Here is a 25652-nt window from a genome sequence, read left to right as displayed (position 1 = left end):
CTTGATCTGTCAGATAGTGAAGGAGCCTTCGGCAAAAACCTTGCATTTGATCTTAACATTATTCTTTACAGAAACATCTTAAGAAAAAGATCAGTCTTGAAAAATTAACCCAATTCCCCTATTCTTCTCATTGAAGCAACTGCCACCAGAAAGATCATTTTCAAAGTAAGAAACCTAAGCTCAACCTCTGAAAAGCTCAAAAGGTGGAGCTTGAGGAGAATTCAAAACTAAGGGAATGTCCAAAGATGGAGCCGGACACACCTCTCTCTAAGAAGAATTTCTTCATCAGCCTGGAAACTAAGAGTTCTAAATTATCTAACTGTGGGATTCAAAAAACCTTCAGAGCTGCCCTCTCAGTCCTCATAGTAGATGGAGCCAGAACCAGAATAAATCCATCCAACAGAAAATCTACCACCAACTGCAATGGACTCAAGACCTTTTTCCATATGCCATCATGAAAAAGAATTGCAACATCTAGAACAGGTGTCTCCAACGAGTGGCTCACAAGCTGGATAAATATTGACTTTTCTTACAGGTTTGTAAAAATGTGCAAATACAGTTGTAATTACTTTTGGATTACTTTGATTACTTTTCAGGATTACTTTTTCAAGATTACTTTTTCTACACAGTGTGATATCACACTTTGACATTTTCTGGATAAAAGGTAAGTAAGTCCGTTTTTGTAAACACACAGTTTCTTAGGTTCTCATAGAGTTTTCAAATCCACACAGAACCTTTTCCACAGAAAAACAGTTAATGTAGTTCTGTGGGAGAAAATCAGGTTATCGGTTTACAGGTGAGTAATCAGCCTTGGGAGTTGGGTTTCTGGGGTTAGAACCAGCGTTTCCCCAGAGTCAAGGATGCACTCAAAGAGCACCCTCAGCGGCACGAGGACGGCCAGGTACATAGTGCTGAAGCCCTATGTTATCCAATGGGGGATACCGGGCCTCTGGTTGGTGGCTGTTCACGGGCATGGCACTTGGATGTGAGACCAAAGCTCCTAGGGTTTAGTTCAGGGAAAAGGGAATCCGAATTAGCAAACAAGGTGCACCCACAGCGGCACAGGGGCAGCCGGGTGCAGGGTGTTGATTTAGCGTTGGGTGCCCTGTTATTTTCAATGGGAGTTGCCGGCATTGGATTTTGGCTCCGTGCAGGGAGTCTTCCAGGAGGAACCATCAGCTGGGCATGTAAGTTGGAGGCCTCAGGGGTCTAGGTGCACTTCAGGTCCTCTTCTCCAGGGTGCAGGGCGGCTAGATGCAGGGGTGTCTTTTGAGATCGGATTTCACCTTATAGGGCCACTCGCGGTTAAGGGGGTCTCCATGCAGAGGCTACAGGTGAGGTCAGGGAGTCCTGGAGGGGTCTCCCCATGGGGGAGTCAGACTCTGTAGCACTGGTGGACCTCGCTGGGACCGGTGGGCCACTCAGACTCGGGCCATAGGCGCTGGTGCAGTGGTGGCTCCAGGCGTCTTGTTTCTTTGCCCCAGCAGGCTTGAAATCTTTCTTTGGTGATTCCTTTGAACAGAGCTGCTGTTCACATGGGATCCGGTCTTTGTTGAAGGAAATCGGCCCCACCAGGGGTTCTTGAGGTTGCTGGCTGCAGGTCAAGGCGTTTTTTGGCGCAGGGTCTCTGGAAACTGCAGATGGGTAGAGCTGGGGCCAAGTCAGTTCTTCTCTCCAGTCTCCTCTGCTGTGCGTCTTCTTTGTAGGTTGCAGGAATCTGCCTTCTTGGTTCAGGCTGCCCCCTAAATACTGTATTTAGGGGGTGTTTTAGAGGTCTCGAGGTCAGTATCCCATTGGCTACTGACCTTATGGTTACTACACCCTTGGTGTGCTCACCCCACGTGGGGGAGTGAGCACACTCCCTAACCCTGATTGGAGAGTGCCTGCCATCTGCAAGTTGGCGGGTGCTCTAGAGTGGGCTTCACCTCGCCTCCTCCACCTGAGTGCTGGGGTTGGCAAAGGTGGTCACACCTTCTGGGCTGTATTAATTTTTCCAGCCCGTCTTCCAGCCGAAAATGATGGGAGACAGGAAGGGGCCCTGCTCCTGAAAGCAGGAGAGGCTGGTGGCTGCTTTACAAAGGTGGCACGGCCTTTGAAGCTCCCCTGCCAGAGATGGGTCTTCCTGATCTGGGGGAGGTGTGACCAGAGTGCGAAGGCTCCCACCCCCGGGGTCCAGAAACATTTCTTGTGGTGGCAAGCTGGTTTTTACCAGTCAGGGAACCCACCAGAGTCTGGTCATTTTTCAGGGCCCATCTCTAAGATGCTCTCTGAGTGCATGGTATAATAAATCCCACACTGGCATCAGTGTGGGTTTATCATACTGAGAAATTTGCTTACAAACGTTCCAGAATTCAGTAAAGCAATGATGGTGCTGTTGAGTTCGTAATGACAAACTCCCAAACCCTATACTCTTTATGGCTTTACTGCACTAACAGTGTCTAAGACAGGACACTGTTGGGGTACAGTGCTCATGCAACTGTGCCCTCACTAGTGGTATAGGGCACCCAGCTACAGGGTCTCTTACCTATACCATAGACAGTTGGTTGCAGGCATGGCACACAGGTATGGGTGCCATGTTGAATCTTTACTTTTCACTGTACCAAAACACACAGCCTGCAATGGCAGTGTGTGTGTGTGTGTGTTAAGGTACAGGACCTACAAAGAGGGCACAATATGTGCTGCAGCCCTTAGAGGCCTCTTCTGGTCACAGTGCCCTTGGTACCCATGGTATGTTTCACAAGGGACTTACATGAGGCCAGAGAGGTGCCAATTAGGGGTACAAAGGTACGGTTTTGGGAAAGAGCACAGGCCCGTGGAACCTGATTGGCAGGAACACAGGGCACATCAAGTCAAAGTGCATCCAAAATCTGGCAAAATGTGGCAGGGGTTATTTGAACAGAAGCCCACTATCCTACACTTGGTGCCAGGGGGATTTCAGCTATGATTTGGATATATTACTGATGTGATCACTGCTGACATTTTTGGATGGGGTGTTCACTTTTGCATTACTAGTATTAGTAGCTTGGGATGATTTTCATTGAACACAAGTAGCTCTTGTTACAGAAAAGGTTGGGGACCCCTGACCCAGAATGTGATTTCAAGGTTGCAGGGCATGTGGAATTCCAAATTAACTCTAATACTTCTACATAACCTTTAGCAAAGAGATACATACTTTCAACAGCTAAGCCTGAAGGTGTAACCTTTTTTTTTTGAAGAGGAGAGCCTACCAGAGGGTAAGGGTGAGCTGGAATATCCCTATGGGGTTGAAGTGTCCTCTCCAAATAAATTGTGGATACTATGGGCATCTCTTCCAGCTGGTAACTATCAAGACCACCCACAGTTTTTCTTTCTTGCTTTTGTGTAACACTCTGGAAATCATCAATTGCTTATGAGTGGAGAGATGAGGGGCACTTTTGCCCGGTGGTAGTGAGAGAATCCGAGGAGGCTGTCATGGGGTGTGGGGCCACCAAAAACGATTGTCGCACCTGGCGCTACCAGCTTCAAAGCCGTCCCTGGCCGTTGGTAAAAAAAAATCACACCATTTTCTTCCAAAGTATAGAGGAAGCAGCAGGGTAAAAAATTGTAAAAAGGGGATGTTATTTATGTACTTCATACTGCCATTCATGAAGGTCAGGAGGCGAAGAGGCGTCACAAAATGGCGGGCATTTGACAGAAGCATAACATTGTTTTCCTTTTAGTGCCAGGATAGAGTCCAAGCAGGCAAATAGATAAAATGTAGATCACTTATCTAGCTTGAGAGATGGGTACAAAACGCTGTTAGCATTTAGGAATTAGGCATTTCAGAAAGAAACTTATTAACATGATGCAGTCGAGCTAAGATGGTGGCCATTATGAGGGAAAACTGCGCGCTGCTGCAAAAGTGCCGAAAATAGAAGAAAAATGGCAGAAGAAACAGTCCAAGTGTTTCCCGCTAGAAAGAGCGTTCATAAATCTACATTTTTGGTGTAGATGAAAGGAGCTCTTCCACTAAAGTCAAGCTTCGTACGGAGTACCGGCGCGGAGCCCAGGAATCACTCCGCCATCTTGATTGGCATCAAAGCCACGCCCCCCAACTTTCAATCCCTTTAACACAAGTCTTGCTGTGAATCATCGAAACACTGACATATGCCACCTTAGTCCCACCTCATAACATCTAATCTACCATCTCTAAATGAAGATTCCACCCTTAATTGTGACCCAGTATCTATTTACCGGATTAACAATGATCTTACATAACTGACAAATTTCATCTCCAATGAAGCATCTACTACCTCCCTACAATCTGCCTTAGATGCCCCCTACCTCAACAACACCTTTAGCCTAGGAGCGCTTCAACTCCAGCCATGGATGTTTCATATCCTCCCATTGCTTAAGAATAAGATGCTTTAAAGTTGATTCAAACCAACACACCAAAAACACCTTGTGGTGGGAGGTTTTACCTTCTGAAATTTAAAGGGAGTTGTGATTTTGTTTGTATTATGTACAAGGTGAAGTAAAATGCACAACACCTATAATACTCCATTCAAAGGGTAAACGAGATACATTAATCAAAACAAATAGTTTTGAAAAAGTCTAGATGACCCTCAATGTCTCAGAATGAATAAGGGCTATTGGACATGCCAACCAGGGAGAGGGAGAAGCCAGACAGCTAAAGATGCCTGAAATACTAAGGAAATTAAGCAAGGAGGTGCACTTAATATTGGTTAGAAGTTCCTGCCACTTCATGGTACTGGGAGTATGCAAAGCCTGGAACTCCCCAAAGAATTGCCTTTTCACTTGTGCATCCACCATGATAAAAATTATAACTGATAACTTTCTTCTTAGAGTTTGTCCTATTTAGGAACATCAGAGGGTGGTAGGGCTCTGAAAACCAGAAAACGTGTGTTCTTTATGGGCTGGCACCACCAAGCGGTAACTAATGAGGTCTTGAAAATCCTCCTTATAACTAGTGGTGACCAGTAATTTGAACCGTCGGTAGGGCAGGCAGGCCACACACGGAGACACATACATATTCAACTCACCCATCTACATGCACACTCTCTCACACCCTTACATTCACAAGCACAAACACGCACACACTCCATTCCCCAGCACATACACACACCGTTTCACAGCATGCACGCACCTACAAATACACACAAATTTTTACATAACCATGCATGCACCCAACATTAAAAAAACCTTACCGGGCCGCAGCCAGGATCTCAGGAGGTGGAGGGAAAGCCTTGAGGGTTCCTGGAGGATTGGGACTTCCGGGTCAGACAATGAGAGGAGGTGGCAGTCTCTTACTTGTAACAGAGTGGGATGGGGTGGGTTAGAGTTGATGACTTCACCCCACTCTGTAACGAGGTGTCACTGGTTTACACTCAGCCCAGGGCACTTCAGGGGTTAAAACTGAACCTCCCAGGTCAGAGTTAGGTCAGAGTTTATCAGTGACTCTCCCCCTCCTCATGAAAGAGGGGGCTCACAGGAGATTTTGCTGAGATGAGATGGTCACAACCACCAGGCTGTGAAATCTCCAGCCTGGCAAATTTTGTCTGAGACAGCCAGGCGCCTGAGCACTTAGCACATGTACACCACCTGGCTGCCTGACCTGAAAAAGGGGAGTGTCTGTCAGGCTGACCTTTGCTTAAGGATGAGCCACTCCTGCTTATAACTGCATACTTCTATGTAGTTTAAGTAGTGTTATTGCATGGCACTCACATATAGAGCTTAAAAGGGTTCTTGGTATTGTTTTGAGGGAATCTATGTTCAGGATTAGTTCTACCAACTTTAACAGTAGTAGATTTCCGGATACAACAAACAAATGACAAGAAATCCACAACTGTGCAGGACAGGCAGAGGACTCTGCGCTCCTCTGCCTGGAGAGACACTAGATCCAAGATTCGGGCTTCTCAGTCCGCAGAAGAAGTAGTCTTTGGCTAATAAAATGCAGGCTTCTAGGTACCAACAGTCTTTTAGGATGATTTATATTAGCCCTCCTGATAGGCCTAGCCTAGGCTTGAGCTTTTTTTGTCTTTTACAGGATATGCAAGCTCTAGCTACTCAGACGTACTTGTACCTTTCATTGACTGAAAGGGTGGTGCACAGCTTTGCAAAATATTGGAAACAGCTGTCAAATTTTAACCAGAGTCCATATTTAATTTCGCACCAAATACTAATCTGCACTTAAAAGAATCTTCCACATGTGTCCAAGAGCTTTGCAGGCATCACACTTCGCCTTCATGCTTCACTGTGCTGGCACTACATTCAATGTGTCTACCAGTTCTTTATTACACAGCACTATCACAAAAAATGTTTTCTCTCAGTACTACGGTGGCTTAATTGCAGTCATTGTGTTGTCTTTATAACTGAAACATACAAGGGTTTAAAGAAAAGTACATATTCCCAAACTAGGAGCTGAGATCCAAAAATGTATTGTAGCTCGACTAAAGTGTTTTTTGCTTATTGGGCTGCATCATTGTTAGTGTGGCAAAGAAACGTCTTTAGAAGTCAACAGTGTCAAAAATTCAGGCACACTGGCGGCCAGGCATTTTATTCCACTGGGCATTTCCCCAGCGAGTTAGGTAGGGCCTTTGGAGGCCACTTCTGTCTAGGTTAATATCTAGGAATCCTTTGATAAGGAATACAAGTTATTTTTTGGGATTGACAATTAAATAGGGCAGATATGAATGAGAAGACCTTAGTCCAGTAGTCGGAAAGAGACTTACAGTGAAGTATAAGGTGTGCAAGATCGCCGAATTCTTGTTTGCAATTTCAGCAGGTGGGGCCATCTAGAATACCCTGCGCATGTAAGCGTGATGGGGTCCAGAATGTTTTGTGTAAAAGCCAGTCATTTGTCTGTGATAGGACTGGAGAGATTTTCTGGGAGCCGACTGATTTCCATATTTGAGCCCAGTCTAAATCTGATATGTGGTTAGAATAATTTTTTCCCAGAAGTTCATTATGTCATTATTTAATTTTGAAGCTTTTGGGTGTAATACTTTTTATAGGTGAGATACCTGGTGACCAGTTTTATTAAGTTTTAGTATGAAGTTATGCAGTGTTGGGGTGAAATTATGGTGGTTTGATTTAGAAATGGCAGCTTTAATTCTAAGAAAGTTGTAGAACTCTAACATGTCAAGATTTTATGCTACTTTTAGATCGGAGAAGTATCTGGGTTGAGCTTTAGAGCCCAGCTGGTAAGGGAAGGAGATACCCTTATCTATCCAGGACTGGGAGTGAAAGGACTTGCTTGCCGTTATATTTAATGTGCGGGTTGTTTCAGAGCAAAGCATTATTGGGGAGTTTTATTCTTGAGGGTAAGTGCTTGTCTATTCTCAATAGGGAGTTTTTAGTATAATGAAAAATTTAGTTGGAGTCAGCTATGTGTTTTATGTTGGACATTAGGAGAGTCAGTGGGTTTAGATTGTTTAGGAGGGACTCTTCTACGTCCAACCATACAGGGGAGAAGCCACTAGGTGGATGAACCCAGTACGCTCCTTGTTTTGCTAAAAAAGCACATTGATAGTTCCTGAAGTTTGTTAGGTTGACTCCTCTTAATGTGTTAGGTAGTTTAAGTTTTTGTTAGGGCTATTCTGGCTTTTTTGTCTTGCCAACTGAATTTGGAGATCTGATTGTCGTGTTTGCGATGAAAGTCATCTGAGAGTAAGAGGGGCAGCATGTTAATGAGGTAGATGATTATAGGGGTGATCATAATTTTTATTGTTTCAATTCTACCCCACCACGTGATAAATTTAGGGGACCAATTGTCAAAAAGCTTTTTGTTTTTTCAAGGATTATATATTCATTATGTTTGATGGTATCTATGAGGTCCGACCCAAACTCAATGCCCAGATATTTTATAAATCTGGATTGCTGGTATAGGCCGGATGAACCTAGCACTTCTTTGGTGCAATGGAGATTTAATGGTTTCACCTCAGACTTAGCTCTGTTAAGTTTGTACCCAGAATGTACTGAATAAAGGTCTATGATAGACATAAGAGCTTGAATGGAGTGGCCTGGTGTCTCTGTGACTATCAGAATGGTGTCCGCGTATGCGGCTAGTTTAACAGAGTTGTTCCTAAACCCAATGCCAGAAATGCCAAGGGTTTGTTTTTTGTCGAGCAATAGAGGTTCTAGTGCTAGGAGGAATAGAGATGGGGCAAGTGGCAGCCTTGCCTAGTCCCTTGCTGTACTTTTTTAAAGAGACAAGGTAAACCCAAAGGCAATACACTAGGGACCTTGGGCGAGTAATTGTTACTAAAGACAGGGGTCCCTAGAAAACGAATACTGGTGACGAAATCAACATATGCTAAATAGACAATATGCTCTTTGTCCAGCCGGACAGAGTTTATTTAAACAATATAAGTGATAACAAAATTATTATCAATTGGGCAAAACCTTTGACCCACACAAACAAAACAAAACAACAATAGGAAGGAGAGGAATCAGGCAAAAAGACAGAAGGTCTGTTTTCCAGTAATCAGTAGACAGACTTGATTGTATGTAAGTACCATTGCGCAATACATTCAAGATATTTGAAGCCATATGGTACATTAGTGTCGACGTTTCGATTCCCTTAACTCAAATGTATTGGAAGTCAGGTGCAAATGAAATAGGTGTCCCAAACAAGGTCTTGATTCTTGATCCATTCTTCGGGTTGGGCTTGGCTTCACGGAGTTGAGGATGTGGACCGGCCTCCAGAACCAAGGGGGGGGAAGAAAAGGAAAGGAAAGAAAACACAAGCGTCAGGGTCTCTGGATTCACTCTGTACACTCAGGGAAGGGGATGTGTGCACACCTTATACCGGTCCCTAACAGTGGAGTGTCTAAGTGGGGGAGTATCATGCTAGCGACTCAGTGAGGTGCTCAGGCGGCCCGTCTACCACCCTTTAAACAAATACCCAGTCTCCCCCGTCACTCGCCTGTTGCCACGGTCCCCGGTGACCGTGGTATCGTGAGATCCCGCCGCCTCTGGTTCCCTCAGGGGGCCGGTCTCGCTCGCGTTCTCTGGGGTCTTTTCGGCGTCTTCGGCTTGGTCGCTCTTTCTTGTGGCGTCCTCGCTGTTCTCCTCGCTCTTGTCGGCGTCTTCTCCTCGGTCTCTTCCCCTCGGGGCGTCCTCACTGTTCTCCTCTCGGTCGTCCGTCTCCCGCTCCTGCTCCTCTCGCATCGGCTCTGCATCCTCGGCCATTTGTGTCCACAAAGCGGACGTTGCACAGCCTGATTGTTTGTGGACGACTGGAACGCCAACTCCACTTCCGGTTGGGTCCAGCCCGGCGGCCATCTTGGGTTGGGTCGGGGCGAATCCCTCACATGTACTCTTTGATGACCGGGTGTTGAAATCGCCTTGTGTCTTTAAGGTTATATTTTGTACATATGGTTTTTTGTAGTCCTTGGGATTTTGGAGGACAGTACTTGCAAGTCGATTGGCGGTTAAGTGTGGAGTCTAGAACGAGGTTAAGGTCTCCACCCACTATGATAAGGTCATCCTGGGGAAGTTGGCCGATCTTGTTTTATATATAATTTCCCAGAAGGCAGAGTCGTCTGCATTGGGCCATCCAAATTTCAAATGTGGATGGAGTCTTCCCCTCTACGTAAGTTTTTAACAGGAGAGGTTTAAGTGCCTGACTAGGCTAGGTGTTTCAAACACTTGTGTGGTTTTTAATTAGTGCTAACCCGCCAGCATTTCTGGTTGGTGGAGTTGCACAATATCAAGCCTGCCATTCTACATTACACCTAATTTCTGTATCCTCCACCACCTTACACTTTCTGTCTCTTTAGTTCACTCTTGCAGGTTCTTTTTCTTCTTTACTTTCTCTCTTTGTAGCTGTTTTTCTTTCTCCTTTTTCCGCCTTTCCCTTATGCTCTAGGTGAAAGTGTGATAATGAGACATAAATTCCAGTCCAGCAAAAGCAGTGCTGGTGCCCACCACCCGCAGTCATCGGCACAAGATACTTTCTCCCCTAGTGCATTACCTATGCCACAGACAGCCATTTGGAGGGTTCTAATGATTTATCTTTGTAGCGTGATTGGCTTCAGGCTAGTGTTCATGTATGTACGTTTGTTTGCTTGTGAAGCATGTACCACAAGGCATAAATGCTACGTGATGCTTTCTAAGCAGCAGCATATTGGCTGCTTTAATGTAGCGTGGCTGATCGTGGCTGCATGAAGGAAACTGAATGTACAGTACGTTGATTGCATTGAAATGGCATGTAATTTTCTTTTAATGAGCATAGCAACCTTAGGTCAATAAGCAAGGTAGATCTGAGTATTCAGACTATCTTACAGACCGAGTGCAGCTGGTAGGCCAGGTGTGCTTAATGCATATAGGGATTTTAGGAATGCCCACTGGCTCAGTACAGGTGTGTTTTCAGTTTGTCCTGAATTTCTTGAAGTCTGTTGTGGATATCCATAGATACTTAAACAAGTCAAGATGGGGCGATTTGTCACCCCAACCGGACGCACAGCATCAGGGGTACTCTACGATTAAAAAACATTGTTGTCAAGATGTGCATATGAATTAATACAGCGCAATAATCTCTAGATTGAGTTCTACTGTTTTTACCTTGTATAAATTAACGAAATGCATTGGGTTATTTGGATCAATGAATGAGGATCACTTATGTACTGCGCTACAGCATAAGGCCAGGATTGGCATGTCTGCAGTTGATAAGGATTAAAAGAACATAAGTTGTCTCTCATGTGACAATAAGAACTAAGGATGAAAATGATATGATAAAATCGGAAGAAATTTGAATAAAAATGAAAATGGTTTATTTTGGCATCAGAGTCATGCTCAATTCATGCTATGCGTCCGGTTGGGGTGACACATCGCCCCATTTTGAATTGTTTAATTATACACGTGGTTTAGGGCAGACCACGTTTCCCAGGCTTGCACACAATCAAATTCAAGATGGAATAAGCGTTAAGGACAAAAAGAAAATAAAGAAGGTGCGCACGCTGTCAAGCCCCTCTTTTTTGCAAGTATCCATAGATAAGTCAATTTAGAGACGTGAATCAATTGAGACCTGTCAGTCTCCCAAGCCTTTACACTCGGATGTGGGTGCTGCTAGTGCGTGGACCCATGCAGAAGTGAGATGGTCGTAATGTTTGACCATTTCCACAAGACAAGTGAGGACAGAACATTCGTGGCATATGTAGGTGAGAAACAGAGGATCATAAAGTAGACTCTTCCTCTAAAGGGAGCTTTTGAGATGAAGTAAGACTTGTTATCATTCTGTTCGGCTTCAGATACGTTGTACAGATACATTTTAAGAATGTGCATTGCTGTCCACCTGAGTACCCTCAATTGCTTCTGACCTTCTCCATGTTTCAGCAGTTAATAGTAATTACATACTGGCCTCACCGCCTGTGCTGGAGGAAGCTCCCTCATGCAGCTCATTGCTTTCCTAATTTGGATAACCACACAAATTCATATATCCAGCCCTATCTCTTTTCAAATGGTGTGCTTACATTCAAATTGAGATGAACAGAAGCCCAATGGGTAATGAACATAATTTAAAACACAGCTCCAAATTTAATTTCTCCTGATTCTGAGATCAATTAATTGATTGGTAAGTACAATGCTTGCTCACAGTTTTATAATGTATTGTGAATTTTGAGATCCTGTGAAACACAAATGGTTTTGAATACAGCCAGATAAGTATCGTTGGATGTTTTGATGATTACGCCGGCCTAGAGATGGTGTTCTATTTACTGGTATATCATGGATATTAAACACAGTATTTTATTCCCCTGTGCAATTTGTTTTGTGTTGTATCTCTTCCTTATGCGCCTGCTTGTTTTTGGGCTGGTGTGTTTTCCTGGCCATACCAATTTATTTTATGTGGGGTAGTTAAAAGGGATCTTTCGGGTGGAACAACAGTATCACACACTAATCGGGGAGAAAAGTGCAAAACCTCAAATTGGGGAAACCTGTAGAGACTTATTTAAAGTTTGACCTGCTGTACTCCATTCCACCAGGGCAACACATAGACAGAATCTGCACCTCACTGATGAGGCACAGCAAAGCAAAAAACAATCTGAAGTTACTTGTGTTCTGAGTTAAGGGGGACATGGTGTAGCATTTCAGATGGGACAGTTCGGATTAGATTTAGACCAACGCTGATTTTGGTATGGTTTGTCTCCCAATGTGATGACATAGAAGAGCTCAACACCAATGACATGGAATGCATTCAGATCTATTTCGAAGCGGTTCTGATTATTGTTTTGCTGTCTAAATGTAATGTAATACACCTTTATACTATGCACCAGCCCTACACAACGCTAAGTGGACATAAATGGAATGTACCAGAAAAAATAGCTACATACTATTGCTTAATTGTTTTTTATATTTTGTCTCTACAGGTTTGTGCAAGATTCTGCAAATCAATATCATAGGGAAGCCAGATGATCGAAGGTTGCTTAAAAATGAGATAAATAGGGTGTTGAAATCTAACACTTCCCAACAGATCATCTTGCAGAGGGACCTCTTAAGAATCTCAAATGGAGTTCTGTGCCAAGCCATCAAAGGACTTACAAATTCTTGTCTCCTTATTAAGAGTGGAATGCAAGTCAACATCCTCGGGGTCACCCCATGTGTCTATGAAGCTTGCTCTAAGATCAAAAGCCTACTTCATAAGATTGCAGCTGAAAATCTGGAGGCAGAGGAGCAGTGGCGGCTGATTCATTGGGAGTACTTCGACAACAATGGATATATCGCCTTTGCCAAGATCAACAACCTCTTAATTGAAAGGGCCTTCCTAGCATGTGGAAATGAGCTGGATCTTGAGTTTGAGAAGGTGATTGTACATCTGAATCTAATCAAGATGGAAGGAAATCTGAAAGGCCATCAAGAGACTTTCCAAATTCGACGAGTTAGTGAAGGATTAGGTAATCATTAAAAGTAAACTTCTTTATATAAAAATGGTGTAAAAATTGGATTGTGTGTTCAGGCTGTATATTTCTTCCTTTTACATGTTTGGATACTTGGGCAACGAATCATACATAGTCTTCCTCCTACGTGATCAGACATCCTTTCGTGGAAGCACACAGCAGCTTTGTGTGCTATTCCACATTTCACATGGTCAATGCTCTAGTGGTTGAAACAGGCCATTAGTCCATGTGCTCATTTCCTTTACTTAATCAGACATGTTATAGGGACTGGAAGAGATGAGCACTGCCCATATTCCTCTCCTTTCACACAATTCCAAAGTCTGGTTCTTCTCTTAGAAATGTATTTTTTGACCTTCCATAGCTATTTGTTGTACATTTACGTAAGTCAGTGTTCCATCAAGATTTGAAGACCTTGTTAAATATCTATGTTTCAGCTGGGATGTCAGAATATCGTAGCAAAAATATCGACTGACAGAAGTATCATGCCTTCATACTCTTTACAAAAAGATCAATCCATTTGGTGTAGAATTTCTATTATTAACTCCAATATGAGAATATTTTTGTTAACCATATTCAGGACACAAGCGTTTGTCAGATGATGTTTGGTTTCAGGATCATGCTATTTTACAGTCCCTGCTCCTTGGGGCCCAATGCCTTCTTAATTCTGAGTTTGACAAGGTTGTAATAGGTACTCTGATCAATTCCAACTTAGATTATGAGGAGGCTCATATTGTGATATGGAACCTCAGTTAGCATATTAGCCATAAGTTAAAACTGCAGTAACGTGTTTAAGCTGGGGTCTACACATTCTGGATCAGGATTGTCATCTGTGGAAAAAAATCCACTGACTACCCTGGAAGACTAGAGTAAGGTTTAAAGTTCTCACTCGCAATTCTGTGGGCCCTGTTTACAAACGTAAGTTTCATGTATTTTATGTATAACAAGCGTGGTTTCAAGTTAGATTTTATGTTAATATTATATTTGATATTAAAATGTATTTAAGTCACAAATTAACTTTAATTAAAATGTAATTTAGCAGTGAAAAAGTTATATATTTGAAAATCTGTTTTATTGCTTTCTAAAACATTCATAGTAACCATTGCAGAAATCAACACATAAAAAATTCAAGCAAAAATTAAGATAGTTTAAACTATAATAAAAAATAATGAGTTAATAAAATATTCTTACACATAAAATATATCAAAACAATTCTAATAGACATTTAATCGTAGTTTAATTTTATTTTATATCATCCCTGCATGATGTTAGTGATATTCTCTGCCTTCGTTGTGATCTATGTCAGTGTTTTGCAGTACCAATGGTTGGGGGCGTTCAGTGTTTGACTCACTCCAAGGTTTAGCTGGAATACATTTAAACCAGTTTTGTCAATAGAATTACTGAAGTATATGTAGGTGTGTAGTTTGTGAATGGGAATTATCTTACTCATGATTAAGTATGTATTTGTTTCAGCATGTCCCTAATTAAGTGCTCCAGTTAATTTATCTATATAGAACTCATTTTCCAGTTATTATTCCCCATGTTCCCACCATTCCTCTTACATTTAGAAGTCAACCCCATTTCCTTGTGCGAGATCTCCACCAATGGTGCAGTTGGAAAGGTAAAGGGGGAGATATCTGGCGGTTGGTTTTTAAATTCTTACTGGAGTACATAAAGTAGTACTTCACACCAGACTCCAAAATGGCTTTTGTGAATAGGGCCTGAAGTGGCTCCTTAGCGTGGCACCTATTTACATATCGGGGAAATGCACATGGCATCGGCCAAGCAGAACACTGAGATCAGCAGATATTTTTCTCCTAGTGGTACCACATACAGAGTGTATGGAAGTTTTTGGTTCTTCCAAAAAGCCCTAAAGAAATGGCTGTTTGTCAATATGCTTGTTTATGTGACCCATGCACAGGAGCGGCTCCTCCGGTAAGGCGGCGAAGCGTCATCCCACTGCTTTAAAGCAGTGCAAAGGGAAAATAAAATTATAATAGCGCCCATCCGTGATTATCATTTTATTTTTTAGTATTGCAGTTGCACAGCAGTGCAGTGCCGTTGATAGGGCTGGGCAGGGTGGGGTCAGTCTCCCCTGACGTCAAGGCCATAGGAGGAGTGGTGGCTGCACCTAAAGTTAGGCCGGCAGTCTCAGGCTGGCATATCCGTCATGCGTACTGTGCATGTTCTACACAGGTTGTATTGTACAGCCTAGGTAGAGAACATGCCCAGCCACCCAGCCCCTCTCTGAGCACTGTGGTTCGGCGCTCAGACCAATCACAACCCTGCTGTAAGGCAGCATGGTGATTGGTCATGGGATTCTGGGAGGCTGTGTGTTTCCTGCTGGAGGAGACGGGGCAGCTTGATGGCGACCTCCAGGTAAGTTTTCTTTTTATTTTTTTCCTACCCCCAACACTTTCCCTCGCCCCCCTTCCACCGTTCCCTACCAGCCTTCACTGCGCATGCAAGATGTTATCCTGAGCCCAGAGATTTGATTAGGGGTGTGAAAAGAACAATATAAATATACAAAATAAAAAACATTAATATTTTTTAAAGTATTTAAATAGCACAAATCAAATGGTGTGCTACTACAGCACTGCAATTAATAGTGGAGACGATTTAAGGAAGGCTTCTTGAGCACCAACTAACTGGGTAAATTCTTCATTTTAAAAATACTTGAGGAATGAGATGTACTGAGAGTTCATGTTAGCATCATTTAATGATTCGTCCATTGGTTGGTCTTTGATTTTATTTTATTAAATACTTGTTGAACCTATGTGTATCTTTCATGTCCAGGAAGACCATTTCATAGGATTAGAGCCCACCTTGTAAGATTTCAGATGTACATTTCTGTTTAATTGTTAGACTCATGAAGGTGCAGAGGGTTGTTGACAGTCATGTGCTCACTGGTGTAAGTTCTTCAGAGAGACCTTTAAAAGGAACACAGTTGTACATACTGCTACTTCAAGGTAGTGTGAATTTCCACTGTGCGCTAGAGATTGTTCCAGAGACCTGCGCAGATGAGGCTGTTGTTACCAGCCTGTCTGCTGGAATACAGGAAGAGATTGAATTGTGGAATATTGTAGTAAGTCACCAATGTAAAAGTATGATGGAAAGCCAAAGGTTGTACTTTTTGAGTTAATGCATCTGCTGTAAAGTCTTGTAATTTTGGTGGAGTTAAAGTGTTGAGACCATCTGCACAGGACGATTTCTGCTTCACAGGATCATTCTGAATACTGAGATATCTTTCTTGAAGGAACAGCAGTATCTAAAGATTTTAACTTGAGCAATTTCCACACTTCCAGATCCATCTCTGACTTTAGTGATATGTACCTAGGAACTGGCTTAGATGTGTGCAGCTTCAATATCTAAGCTGCCACTCAGCTCTCAATGCTCTCTAGAAGTCCCCTCAGTGGTTCCATATTGCCAAGGGAAGACCACTAATATATACAATTTTTTGGAAGTCCAAGTCACACACATAACAAAGAAGGCAGAAGCCAATAGATTGATGCAGCAGGTGGAATTATTCTGTATTTAGGTTGTTAAACGTGAACAACAAAGAGAGCAGAACAATCTCTCAACCATACAGGAGTCACAAGCTGGGCCTAACGTGTAAGGAGGGGCATTCAGGTCAAAAAGATGAGTAGCTCATTTTAAGAGACTTCCTAATGCACCATGACCGGAAATGATTCTGCAAACAGATTGGATTATGTTGAAGACCTTGACTTACTGACTTCAGTGACAGCAGTGGTGGAAGAGTACCAGGGACCTGGCAAAGTAAGCTTCTCACCTGCAGGCCGGCCCCACTACTGGGCTCTCCAAGATTAATGGTGACTTTGTGAAGTTCTGGGAAGTGTCACTCATCAGAGGTTAGACTAACGCTAAAGTGGCAATTATCCCGCATCCCAGCACTTAAACTAAATGCCACGCAAAGTGAAGTGCTGTTTCCACCTCGGGCTGATTGCTCAAAACAATTTAGATTCGTAGCTGAGAAGCTTTTGTTGTCATTTTGGTTTTCATGGTTACAGGTCTTTGCACATTGAGCCAAGAGTCACAAAGAGCTCTTAAACTGAAAGAGAAAGGAATGAGAAGGGTCTGGGCATGGATGTGAAATGAAGAAGAACCACTAGTGTGTTGCTTGTGTGCCATGGACTTTGGTGGGAGTGAGCAGGACAGCGCTCCCCAGCAGTCAGTGAGGCTATGCTGGTTACTGGGAGTCAGCAGGGATGATTGAGAGTTACCTTCTGGGAGTTCTGGGAGACTGCCTAGTGCTGGGAGCCTATTGTTATTTTTTATTTTTGCTCAAGGGTATAACAATCATTAGTTCAGACAGGGCAGTGCCACCGAGGCCCCATGCTCTTAAGGGGGCTAACGGTATCCCAACTACGGCTTTAATTTATTGCCCAACCGGGTGCTGCGGGGTCTATTATACTTACTCTTCGCACTCCTGCAAAGCCCCATTATTCGTGTCTCCTGATTAAAAGCATAGGTTACAATCCCAGCTAAGCTGAGGTACAGATCTACCAGCCAGGGAACACTCTTTCCTTTGATCTGAAGTCATATACCGCTTCCTCCTATATGAGAGGGGACCTCTGGAAAGGGCTCTGTCCACACTTTAACATATTTAATCCCACTGAAGCTCTCAGTCCGCATCTATGACACTTTAGGACTTCAACATTAATTTTGACGGATTTAAGGGACAATGCACATAAAAATCTAAACTCTCTTCTGTAGGGTGGCCGAGGATAAAGTATGCCACACTCAGTGGGGCGCGGCTTACGTTCCTCTGTAAGTAATCTCGCCATTTAGCTTCATATTTCAGGGGTACTCTTGTTAAATTTGCACAACTAGATCACCATAATTTTGGTGTGTCTTTAAAATTTGTGCAGGATATATGGTGGTCAAGAGTTTTCCTCCCTCTCCTATTTGGTGTACCATTATAAACTAAAGAACAGACTCTGACGTCCCAAACTTCAAGTGGGTCAATTATGTTAGTAAACAGATGTAGGTTAGTGGACTTGTATATGTATTTCAGTAGCTCTGTAGCTGTTTCAGGCTATTTTCTGGACCATAATGTTCACATGAGATGGCAATTACTGAAATTATTTTAATATCACATACCTGTCTGCCTGTGAGGTGCCTCAAAGTGTCACACAAGGCACTGAGACGTCTGTCATAAGCACATTGAAAAAATGGAAAAGTCACACGTGAGAACCCCAAAACATGGACATGCCACACTTAAGCATACTCAAACCTTGGTAGCTTTGTCTCTGCTTGCAGCCAAAGGTGCCACCTCTTCGGACTATTCATCAAGAATTGTAAATGTAGGTCCCACAAACACTACTGTTGCCTACCTGCTAATCCCAGAAATGCCGTTGGCCTCTGCTGTCTTCTGACGCGCAGTCGCAGGAAGGACGCTCTCACCCCTATCTCCTATGTGTCGGTACAACAAGTTTTACAGTGAAAGCAATTGCTAAGGAGTTGTGTGAGAGTACTAAAAGTGAACAAAAATCCTGTTCCAAGTGCACTTAAATGTGTTAAACTGATAGGATATGTGCTTCAAATGCCTCCTTATATATCAAGAGTGATCCATGGTCAAAATAGCTCTTGCTCTCTCTCATAGTTTGTTTAAGCTTCTGGGAACTGTTGTGAGGACTGTGGTAGGCTTTGTGGTACTAGGTCTGCTGAGAGTGCGGATACCATCCATGCTGTTACCTGTAGGAGGTGTGCAGCGCAGAAAGCCGCAGTGGACACAAAGGAGCGCCCCTACTTCCAGTTACAACAGCGAAGAATACAGCCTTTGTGATCAGTATCTGTAATGAGGCTGACGCTATCAGAAGGATGGTCATCATTCACTCACTCAACCAACCCTTCCTACAGCTGTCCATGCATTCACTCATACATGCATCTAGCCATATAATTTCGCATCCATCAATCCAGTAGAACTAACTTTAGTGTTGTGGCACATGACTACCCAGGTACACACAATGCAGTCAGCATGTTTTAGAAGATTAGTGCTAGTATTCGATTTTCTAGAGCTTACAGGGTAAGATGGGATTCAATGGGTGAATAAGCACACTGTGGAAACAGATGGCACACAGTCTAGTAAGCGATTCCACATCTGACCAAAATATGATGCTGGGAAAATCATGTAATCCCTCTATACCTAGCCAAAAAGTAAGTGTTTTTAAGATCAAACTACCCCAAACATAAAGCACTCTAATAGATCTAGATTTTAAGAAAAAAATGCATCTTCCTTGTTAAACTATTTTTATATGAGGTTGTGCAGATTTGTGAGTGGGTGGATAAATGGATAGATGACTGGTTGTATGAATGAATTTATTTGGGAATGACTGGGTGCATAGATGGTTGAATGAGGACATGGGCAGATGGGTAAGTGAGCGGGTGAAAGAATGGACAAATAGGTGAGTAGAGACATGGCCAGGTGGCTGAATGAATATTGAGTGCATGGATGGATGAATGTGTATTTGGTATAAATAGATGTGTATTTGGTATAAATAAATTAACTAAAACAAACTGATTACTCAATGGTATAGATCCACACTGCCTAGATTCAGAGACACATTAATCTGAATACTCGTCCAACCATCCCACTGAAGCAGATTCACCATTGTCCCGCCTTTACAGATGTGGGAAGAGACTTCCACCTACAAGGGTTACCCCTACAATCCCCACTGTTGGACTCTATTACGTTACATGAGATACAAAAAATGTTAGGCAAAAGTGTGAGACCGTTTTTGTCCTCCAAACCTTAATAGCATATCATTAATATGATTGGTCCTACATGACTTCACACTGCCCCACTTCCAACAAACCTGCTATTTTATTTGCCCGTTGACTGGTCCAGTTAACCAGTACTGATACATCAGTGATCAGGACTCGTCCTAGAGACGTTTTTGACTACTAAGTTCCAGATAGCTTTCAATAAGTTTGTTTAGGTGAACAAAAGATATGCTGCCTGTTCTTTTTGGAGCTATGTACTAAGAGACTACAAAAAGTGCTGAATAGAATAGAAGAAATATTGTTGAAAATTGCATTTATCGAAGATGCATCATTTTTTATGTATAATGTAATGAGTGCCTGCAAATACGCTGGAGCCTGAAACAGTGAAGGGAGTTTCACAGCTGTCGGTTACTCCAATTAGGAAGAACCTCATAGTTCGATGTTCTGAAATTCGAGGTGAGCTCTACACATACATGGATGGTGTTATCAACAAAATATGGACAGTAAATGGAGTTAGATACTTTGGATGATGAAGAGGACTGGTCTGCTAAACCTGTTTTTTACGGTGATGGGCTGCGCTTTGAGACCCATGCTAGTAAAATAACATGTGTATAACATGGGTTAAGTGTTGGATGGGGCCGACACAATGCATGAAGTCCTGTCACATTCTCAATTCTGTATCTCACCCAACGGGTCTGCTATCACTATCAATGGTGGCCAGCAGACCATGCAAAAACGACCCGCCCGGATTTCCTTCAGCCCCCTGCACCCCGTTCCTCTTGAAGACATGCACTTCAGAATTTCTCCACCCGTAGATTGGATCCAGGTCGCCTGCCAGACCCAGAGGCCTTGAGTCTTGGCAGATTTATGTACCTATCTGCAACTAAGACAAATACATCTTCTTCTAAAACTACACCTCGGCTACCTGACCTAGAGCCCCCCCAGAAGGAGATCATCTTCACTAATACCCTATGCAGAGGCAGCAAGGCTGAAGTCATGCAGGAGAGAACCTGATGGTGTCTCACCGCTGCTCTCTGCACTTTCTGTAAGGACTGCTCTTTTGGATCTACCTGAGCATGTGCACTTACCCAGTTTAAACCCTCGCTTGGCTGCACCCAGGCATGCACCTTGCACACAGGCTGGAACGGTTTATGCTTTCTCCATCCCTCATTGACTGCCCAGAGTCTGACAGCAACGCTGCACCTGCTGCCAACTCACCAAGTATACCAGTGGGATAACCGCATTGTAGACACAATCTGATACTCGGGCCATTTGCGATACAGCAGCAGGACCCCACGCCGCTATGCCGTAACTTTCTGTCCTCTGATACTTTAGCGGCCATCCTTCGGATGTATAAGACACCTCTTCAAGAGATTATTAAAAAAGATAATTGCGCTATTTGTCGCATTTATCCTCTAGTTGGAATCTACCACTCCAGAGGCCCTTACGAAGCCCTTGTTGGAGATCCCTGATTGGCGATTATTTTATCTATACTGTAACTCGAGCCTTGTCAGAAAGCACCTTCTCTTGTTACCTATGATCCGCCACAGAGATATTTCAGCTACATAGCACGTCTTTGGTCGCCACTATTTCTGTATGTGTACAGTCGCCTTATCCGTCTCAGAGGAATTTCTAGTAATACTGCATTTCAATTTTTTATTAAGCACAGACAGGTCCCATTGCCTATTTTTTCTTATATCTCCATATGCGCCCTGAAGAAGGTGATACCCAGCGAAGGGGTTGTTTCACCGAAATGCGTGTCGGTTCTTGAATAAATTCCCTCCTTGGATTATTTTGTCCCTACTATTTCGGATTATTAATCAATACATTTACACATTTTATTTTTCTATGCTGCATTTTCTTCATCTTTGAAATTATATTTCAAATTAAGCTCTCAGATTCGGTGAGAAACTTGATTAAGGCTGGTGTTGGTCAAATCCGTTTCATATCAATGTTATATGGGAACTTGAATTTTTAGCACGTTTCTAGATTCATTTGCTATGCTCGTATATGTGATATGAGTGAGGATGATTGAGTATGATTTTGTATGTATGTTGTGAGTGGTGGATGAGAAATGGGATTTGTTTTCTTTATATTTTTTCTATGATATATTTATTTCCGACATATCAATTTGTTTAAAATGAAAAAATAAAATAAAATAATGTTTAAATCAACTTGTTAGTGGTGAAGAATTTAGTCATTTTGGGTTTAGCCAGAGTGGTAAATCAACAATTGACATTCAGCTTTCCTTAAAGTACCTAGGTACAGTTTTTGTTTGTATATTTATTCTACAATCTGATACTCGGACTGCTTCTAAGGTGTGATGTAATCCACAGTAAGGCTACCAATGTTTCTAACCGAGCCAGCAAGAGGTTAAGTAGCCCATGGCTAAGCCACAAGGGCCAGACCAGGTTAGGAAAGCTCTTAACATTGCCTATTAAATCTGCAAAAGGATGTGTATCGTAAACATAGAGGACTTCTTTTTGGTTTTCTCTTTCTCTCGTTTGCCTACTTGTTATGTCACTCTCTCTTGCTGACTTTCTCTCTCTCCCTCTCTCATCCCTACTTTGTCTTTACTAGTAAACTGACTACTTGAAATCCCCCTTAAAGAGAAGTTGTTGTCTCAAAAGGAAATTACATTTTAATGAATTTGGTGCTAGGCATAAAGCCATTAGAAACATAAACACATCTCCGCCTTGAGTGCACATTTTGAGGTGGCTTGGCACACTTTGTCTTGTGCCTTCAGGTCTTGCGAGATCATGTGGACTGGGATACATGTCTTCTCCTCTCCCAATTTTTATCTCTTAGCTCTCGCATTTTATGTTTGCTCTTCACCATTGATATTAACTGTGCACAAACCCAATTCTTTTGCTTCTCCAGTGACATCAGAGACTATTTCAGTGAAGGCTCCAGGCTTCGCTTCCTTCATCGCTGACGGAGGGCATGATGTTCTTGCATCACTAGCAAAATCTTGTGATTGCACAGTGAGCCTGCAATATGTGTCAAGTCCTGGTGAAGAAGCGTCTCCTGAAAGTCACTGTCCCCAACTGCCCTTTGAAGTCAACACGATTGCAATTGACCAGATCGCAAATGAGCAGGTAATCCTAAAGGGTCATAAACCCAGCTCTTTCTAAACCAGTCGATCACATTGTGTACATCTTTCTTACCCATTCGTTCGTAAATCCCGTCCACCTCTTCTGTCTGTACGTAAAGTTTGTGCGATAGGGCAAAACTGTAGTCAGATAATGAGATGATGGCTATACTAGCAATGTAACTTTCATATATATACTGCCTCTGGACATATCCTTCTACCCACTGTGGATTCAGGCTGTCAATAGGGCAAGCTGTGCCAGCTTGAAGCCAAATCACTGGCAGGAATGTAATAGAGAGTGGCAGACCCTGTGCAAACCTACAGGAGGCTGACCTTGTTTAATGTGGAGACTTTGTTACCAATTCTCATCCCTGTACTAATTACCATATGTTTCAATATTTCATATGTACAGTGTTGAGCTGGACATAGAATTAAAGTACCTTTGTTTTTAGACCAAGTACAGGTGCGATTTATTGTTAATGCAATGTTACTGAGATCTGAGTCTCTAGCTAACACCACCTCCCTGGAAAAGGCTTGGACTAACTTCACCACGATGAAAGTCAAGTGGTAAAACGGTGACTTTAGTACACAGGTGTGGGCCATATGCAAGGTGGCCTCAGGATTTCAGAGCTAAAAGGCCATAAATGATACATTTAAAGTACAGTAGCCAAGTTTGCCCTGTGTTACTCCAGTCCGAACCAACCTAACAGCGTGCATAGGCTGTTGCTGCGAGGGGTATTGTATGCAGTAAAGGGCTTGGAGCCTCACCATCACTTTGCATTTTCAGGTTTGAATGTCAGTCCTTGTAGCTGTCTCGTAATTGGCTCCCATATGCATGACATCACTTCCTTGTACTTTTTTGGAGGATGGGCGAAGTACTAATTAATTTGGTTGTATTTGTTTCTTTGCACTATTGGCGTTCTGCTTATGAGAACTTTTTTTTGTGTAACACATTTGTTTTCGTATTGGTGTTGCATGGGGCTTTTTAATGTTTCCATATATTTGTCTGCTACTTGCATCATAAATATGTGTTTTTTCATTTTCGAACAATATGTTGTTGGTATCGGCATTGCTAAACATCATTAAGAAAATAAGTAAATTTGTATCAAAGATATGCAGGCTTATTAGCCCAATTGACTTATACTAAAAAATAAGTAATCACACTTGACTAACTCAATCTTTTGTTTTTCTTTTTTGTTGTTGTTGTATCTGATCAGTGTGTCCACTCGCATGTGCTGTCTTATATTTTTTTTTATGTCCGTGGCGCATGCCCTGTCCATGAGAGACTATTGTTATCCATACTTCACACATTGTTTGCTTTTTCCAGTTTCGCTTTTAACCCCTCCCCTTTGTTATACGATATGGATAAATCAAAACCTCATAAAATGCACTTCAATCCGAGTTTTCAACAACATCCCACACTTATGAATGGGGTTTAATGTTTGTCAGGATTTACTGAAAGCAACCCCAAAGCAATGAAATCCCAATAACAGCATGACAGGAGGCCTTAATTCAACAATCAGTTTGCTTCTGAGGACATATCATTATAATACCTATCCTCACATCAGAGAGGCTCACAAAGGAGTAGCACATCAGAATACCCATGCATGGTCTAGTCAGACAGAGCTCCTAGGTTTCCCAATTACATTAATGAGCTCTTCACACAGACTGGCTTGTTTCAGCATTCTAGCGCTTGCAGTCCTGGGGTCGTTTAGTGAACACTTATACCCACTGGATGATGTTAACAATGATGTAATTTCAGATGTTATCATTGATGTCATTAGTGATGTCACAGACCATGTCATGAGTGATGTAATATGTGAGGTCATAAGCAGTGAATTGCAGGGGCGTAAATTCTTGTTAGCTCAGGTAACCATAACCGCTGAATTTCTGTGGTTTTGTAGGTGAGAAATTTGAGTCTAACTATAATGTACCTGTAACCTTTGTTTTTTTGAGTGAATATAGTATATATGATACACTTACCTGTTAAATACTTAAGTTTTCATTGTTAAGGCATGCGTGGCAAAGGCATGTTTGTTGTAAAATCGTGTGTGGTAAAGGTATGCATGTTAAAGATGTATGTGTTGTAAAACTTGTGTGGTAAAGGCATGCAAGGTTCTGCCATCATTGTAAAGGTTGTTTCCCGGCCATACACTTGCCTTAGGGCATGTTAAGAACATTGCCTCAAAGGGAGTCTTGGAGTTGGTATTTAAATGAGAATGCAGCAATGTTGCTGTCTAGTGGGGTGGTCCTTGGTGTGTGTCGGCTCTCCTTGTATACCAAGGTCTAAGCTCTTTGTTGTCTAGAGTGCAAGGAAACATTTAGAGGACATATGGAGATCACTGTGCAGAAACACAGGTTTTGAGAGGGATTGCAAACTAGGGCCTCACTAAAGGTTTGTGATAAGAGGGTGAGGTGATTATTACACGCGGTACATACCATTACTCCACAGTGAGATATTTCCCCCCAGGTAATAAAAGCCTTCTGCTCCAAGTCTTCACATTAAAATGGGGTATAAAATGAGGAATCTTTCTTTAGCGAACCAAGTTAGGGAAGTTTTTATGGGCCTCTCTCCACACCTGCTCCCTGCACCCCCTTACCTCCCAAAAATGTCAGAATAAATCAATGTAAAACTGAAGGGTGTGATAATTATCACCCAACTGTCATTCCAAACGCTTTGCAAACCTTTGTTTGCATAGGGATCATTATTTAGCCCTTAACTTTGAAGGAGGGCCTCAGAGGAAGCGATCTCGTTTTAGGGCATTTGCCAGGCTTAGGTGAGTGAACAACATTGCTAATCTCAAAGCTAACTCCGTACTTGTCAGTGTGGGGGCTTCAGAGTGGATATTTGTCATGATTCATCATAGATTGGTTGTTAAAAACCTTCATTGGCGACATGAGTGTGGCCACCCAGAGATCTAAAAGTGTGGCATCTATTGAAATAC

General features: G+C 42.6%; 1 protein-coding gene across 2 annotated transcripts in view; it reads left to right on the top strand.

Annotated features, from left to right (window-relative positions):
- Positions 1 to 25652, top strand: part of LOC144781884 (uncharacterized) — a 698016-nt gene that overhangs the window by 343294 nt on the left and 329070 nt on the right. For both annotated transcript variants that reach the window (XM_078660934.1, XM_078660935.1), the window contains exons 11-12: positions 12348 to 12872; positions 22497 to 22714. In XM_078660934.1, coding sequence (XP_078517060.1) covers positions 12348 to 12872; positions 22497 to 22714 — 743 coding nt within the window. The remainder of the gene's footprint in view (positions 1 to 12347; positions 12873 to 22496; positions 22715 to 25652) is intronic.

This window comes from Lissotriton helveticus, chromosome 9, assembly GCF_964261635.1.
Source record: "Lissotriton helveticus chromosome 9, aLisHel1.1, whole genome shotgun sequence".
Taxonomy (NCBI): domain Eukaryota; kingdom Metazoa; phylum Chordata; class Amphibia; order Caudata; family Salamandridae; genus Lissotriton; species Lissotriton helveticus.
The sequence above is the reverse complement of the archived record's forward strand: the minus strand, read 5'-3'. Positions and strand labels throughout refer to the sequence as shown.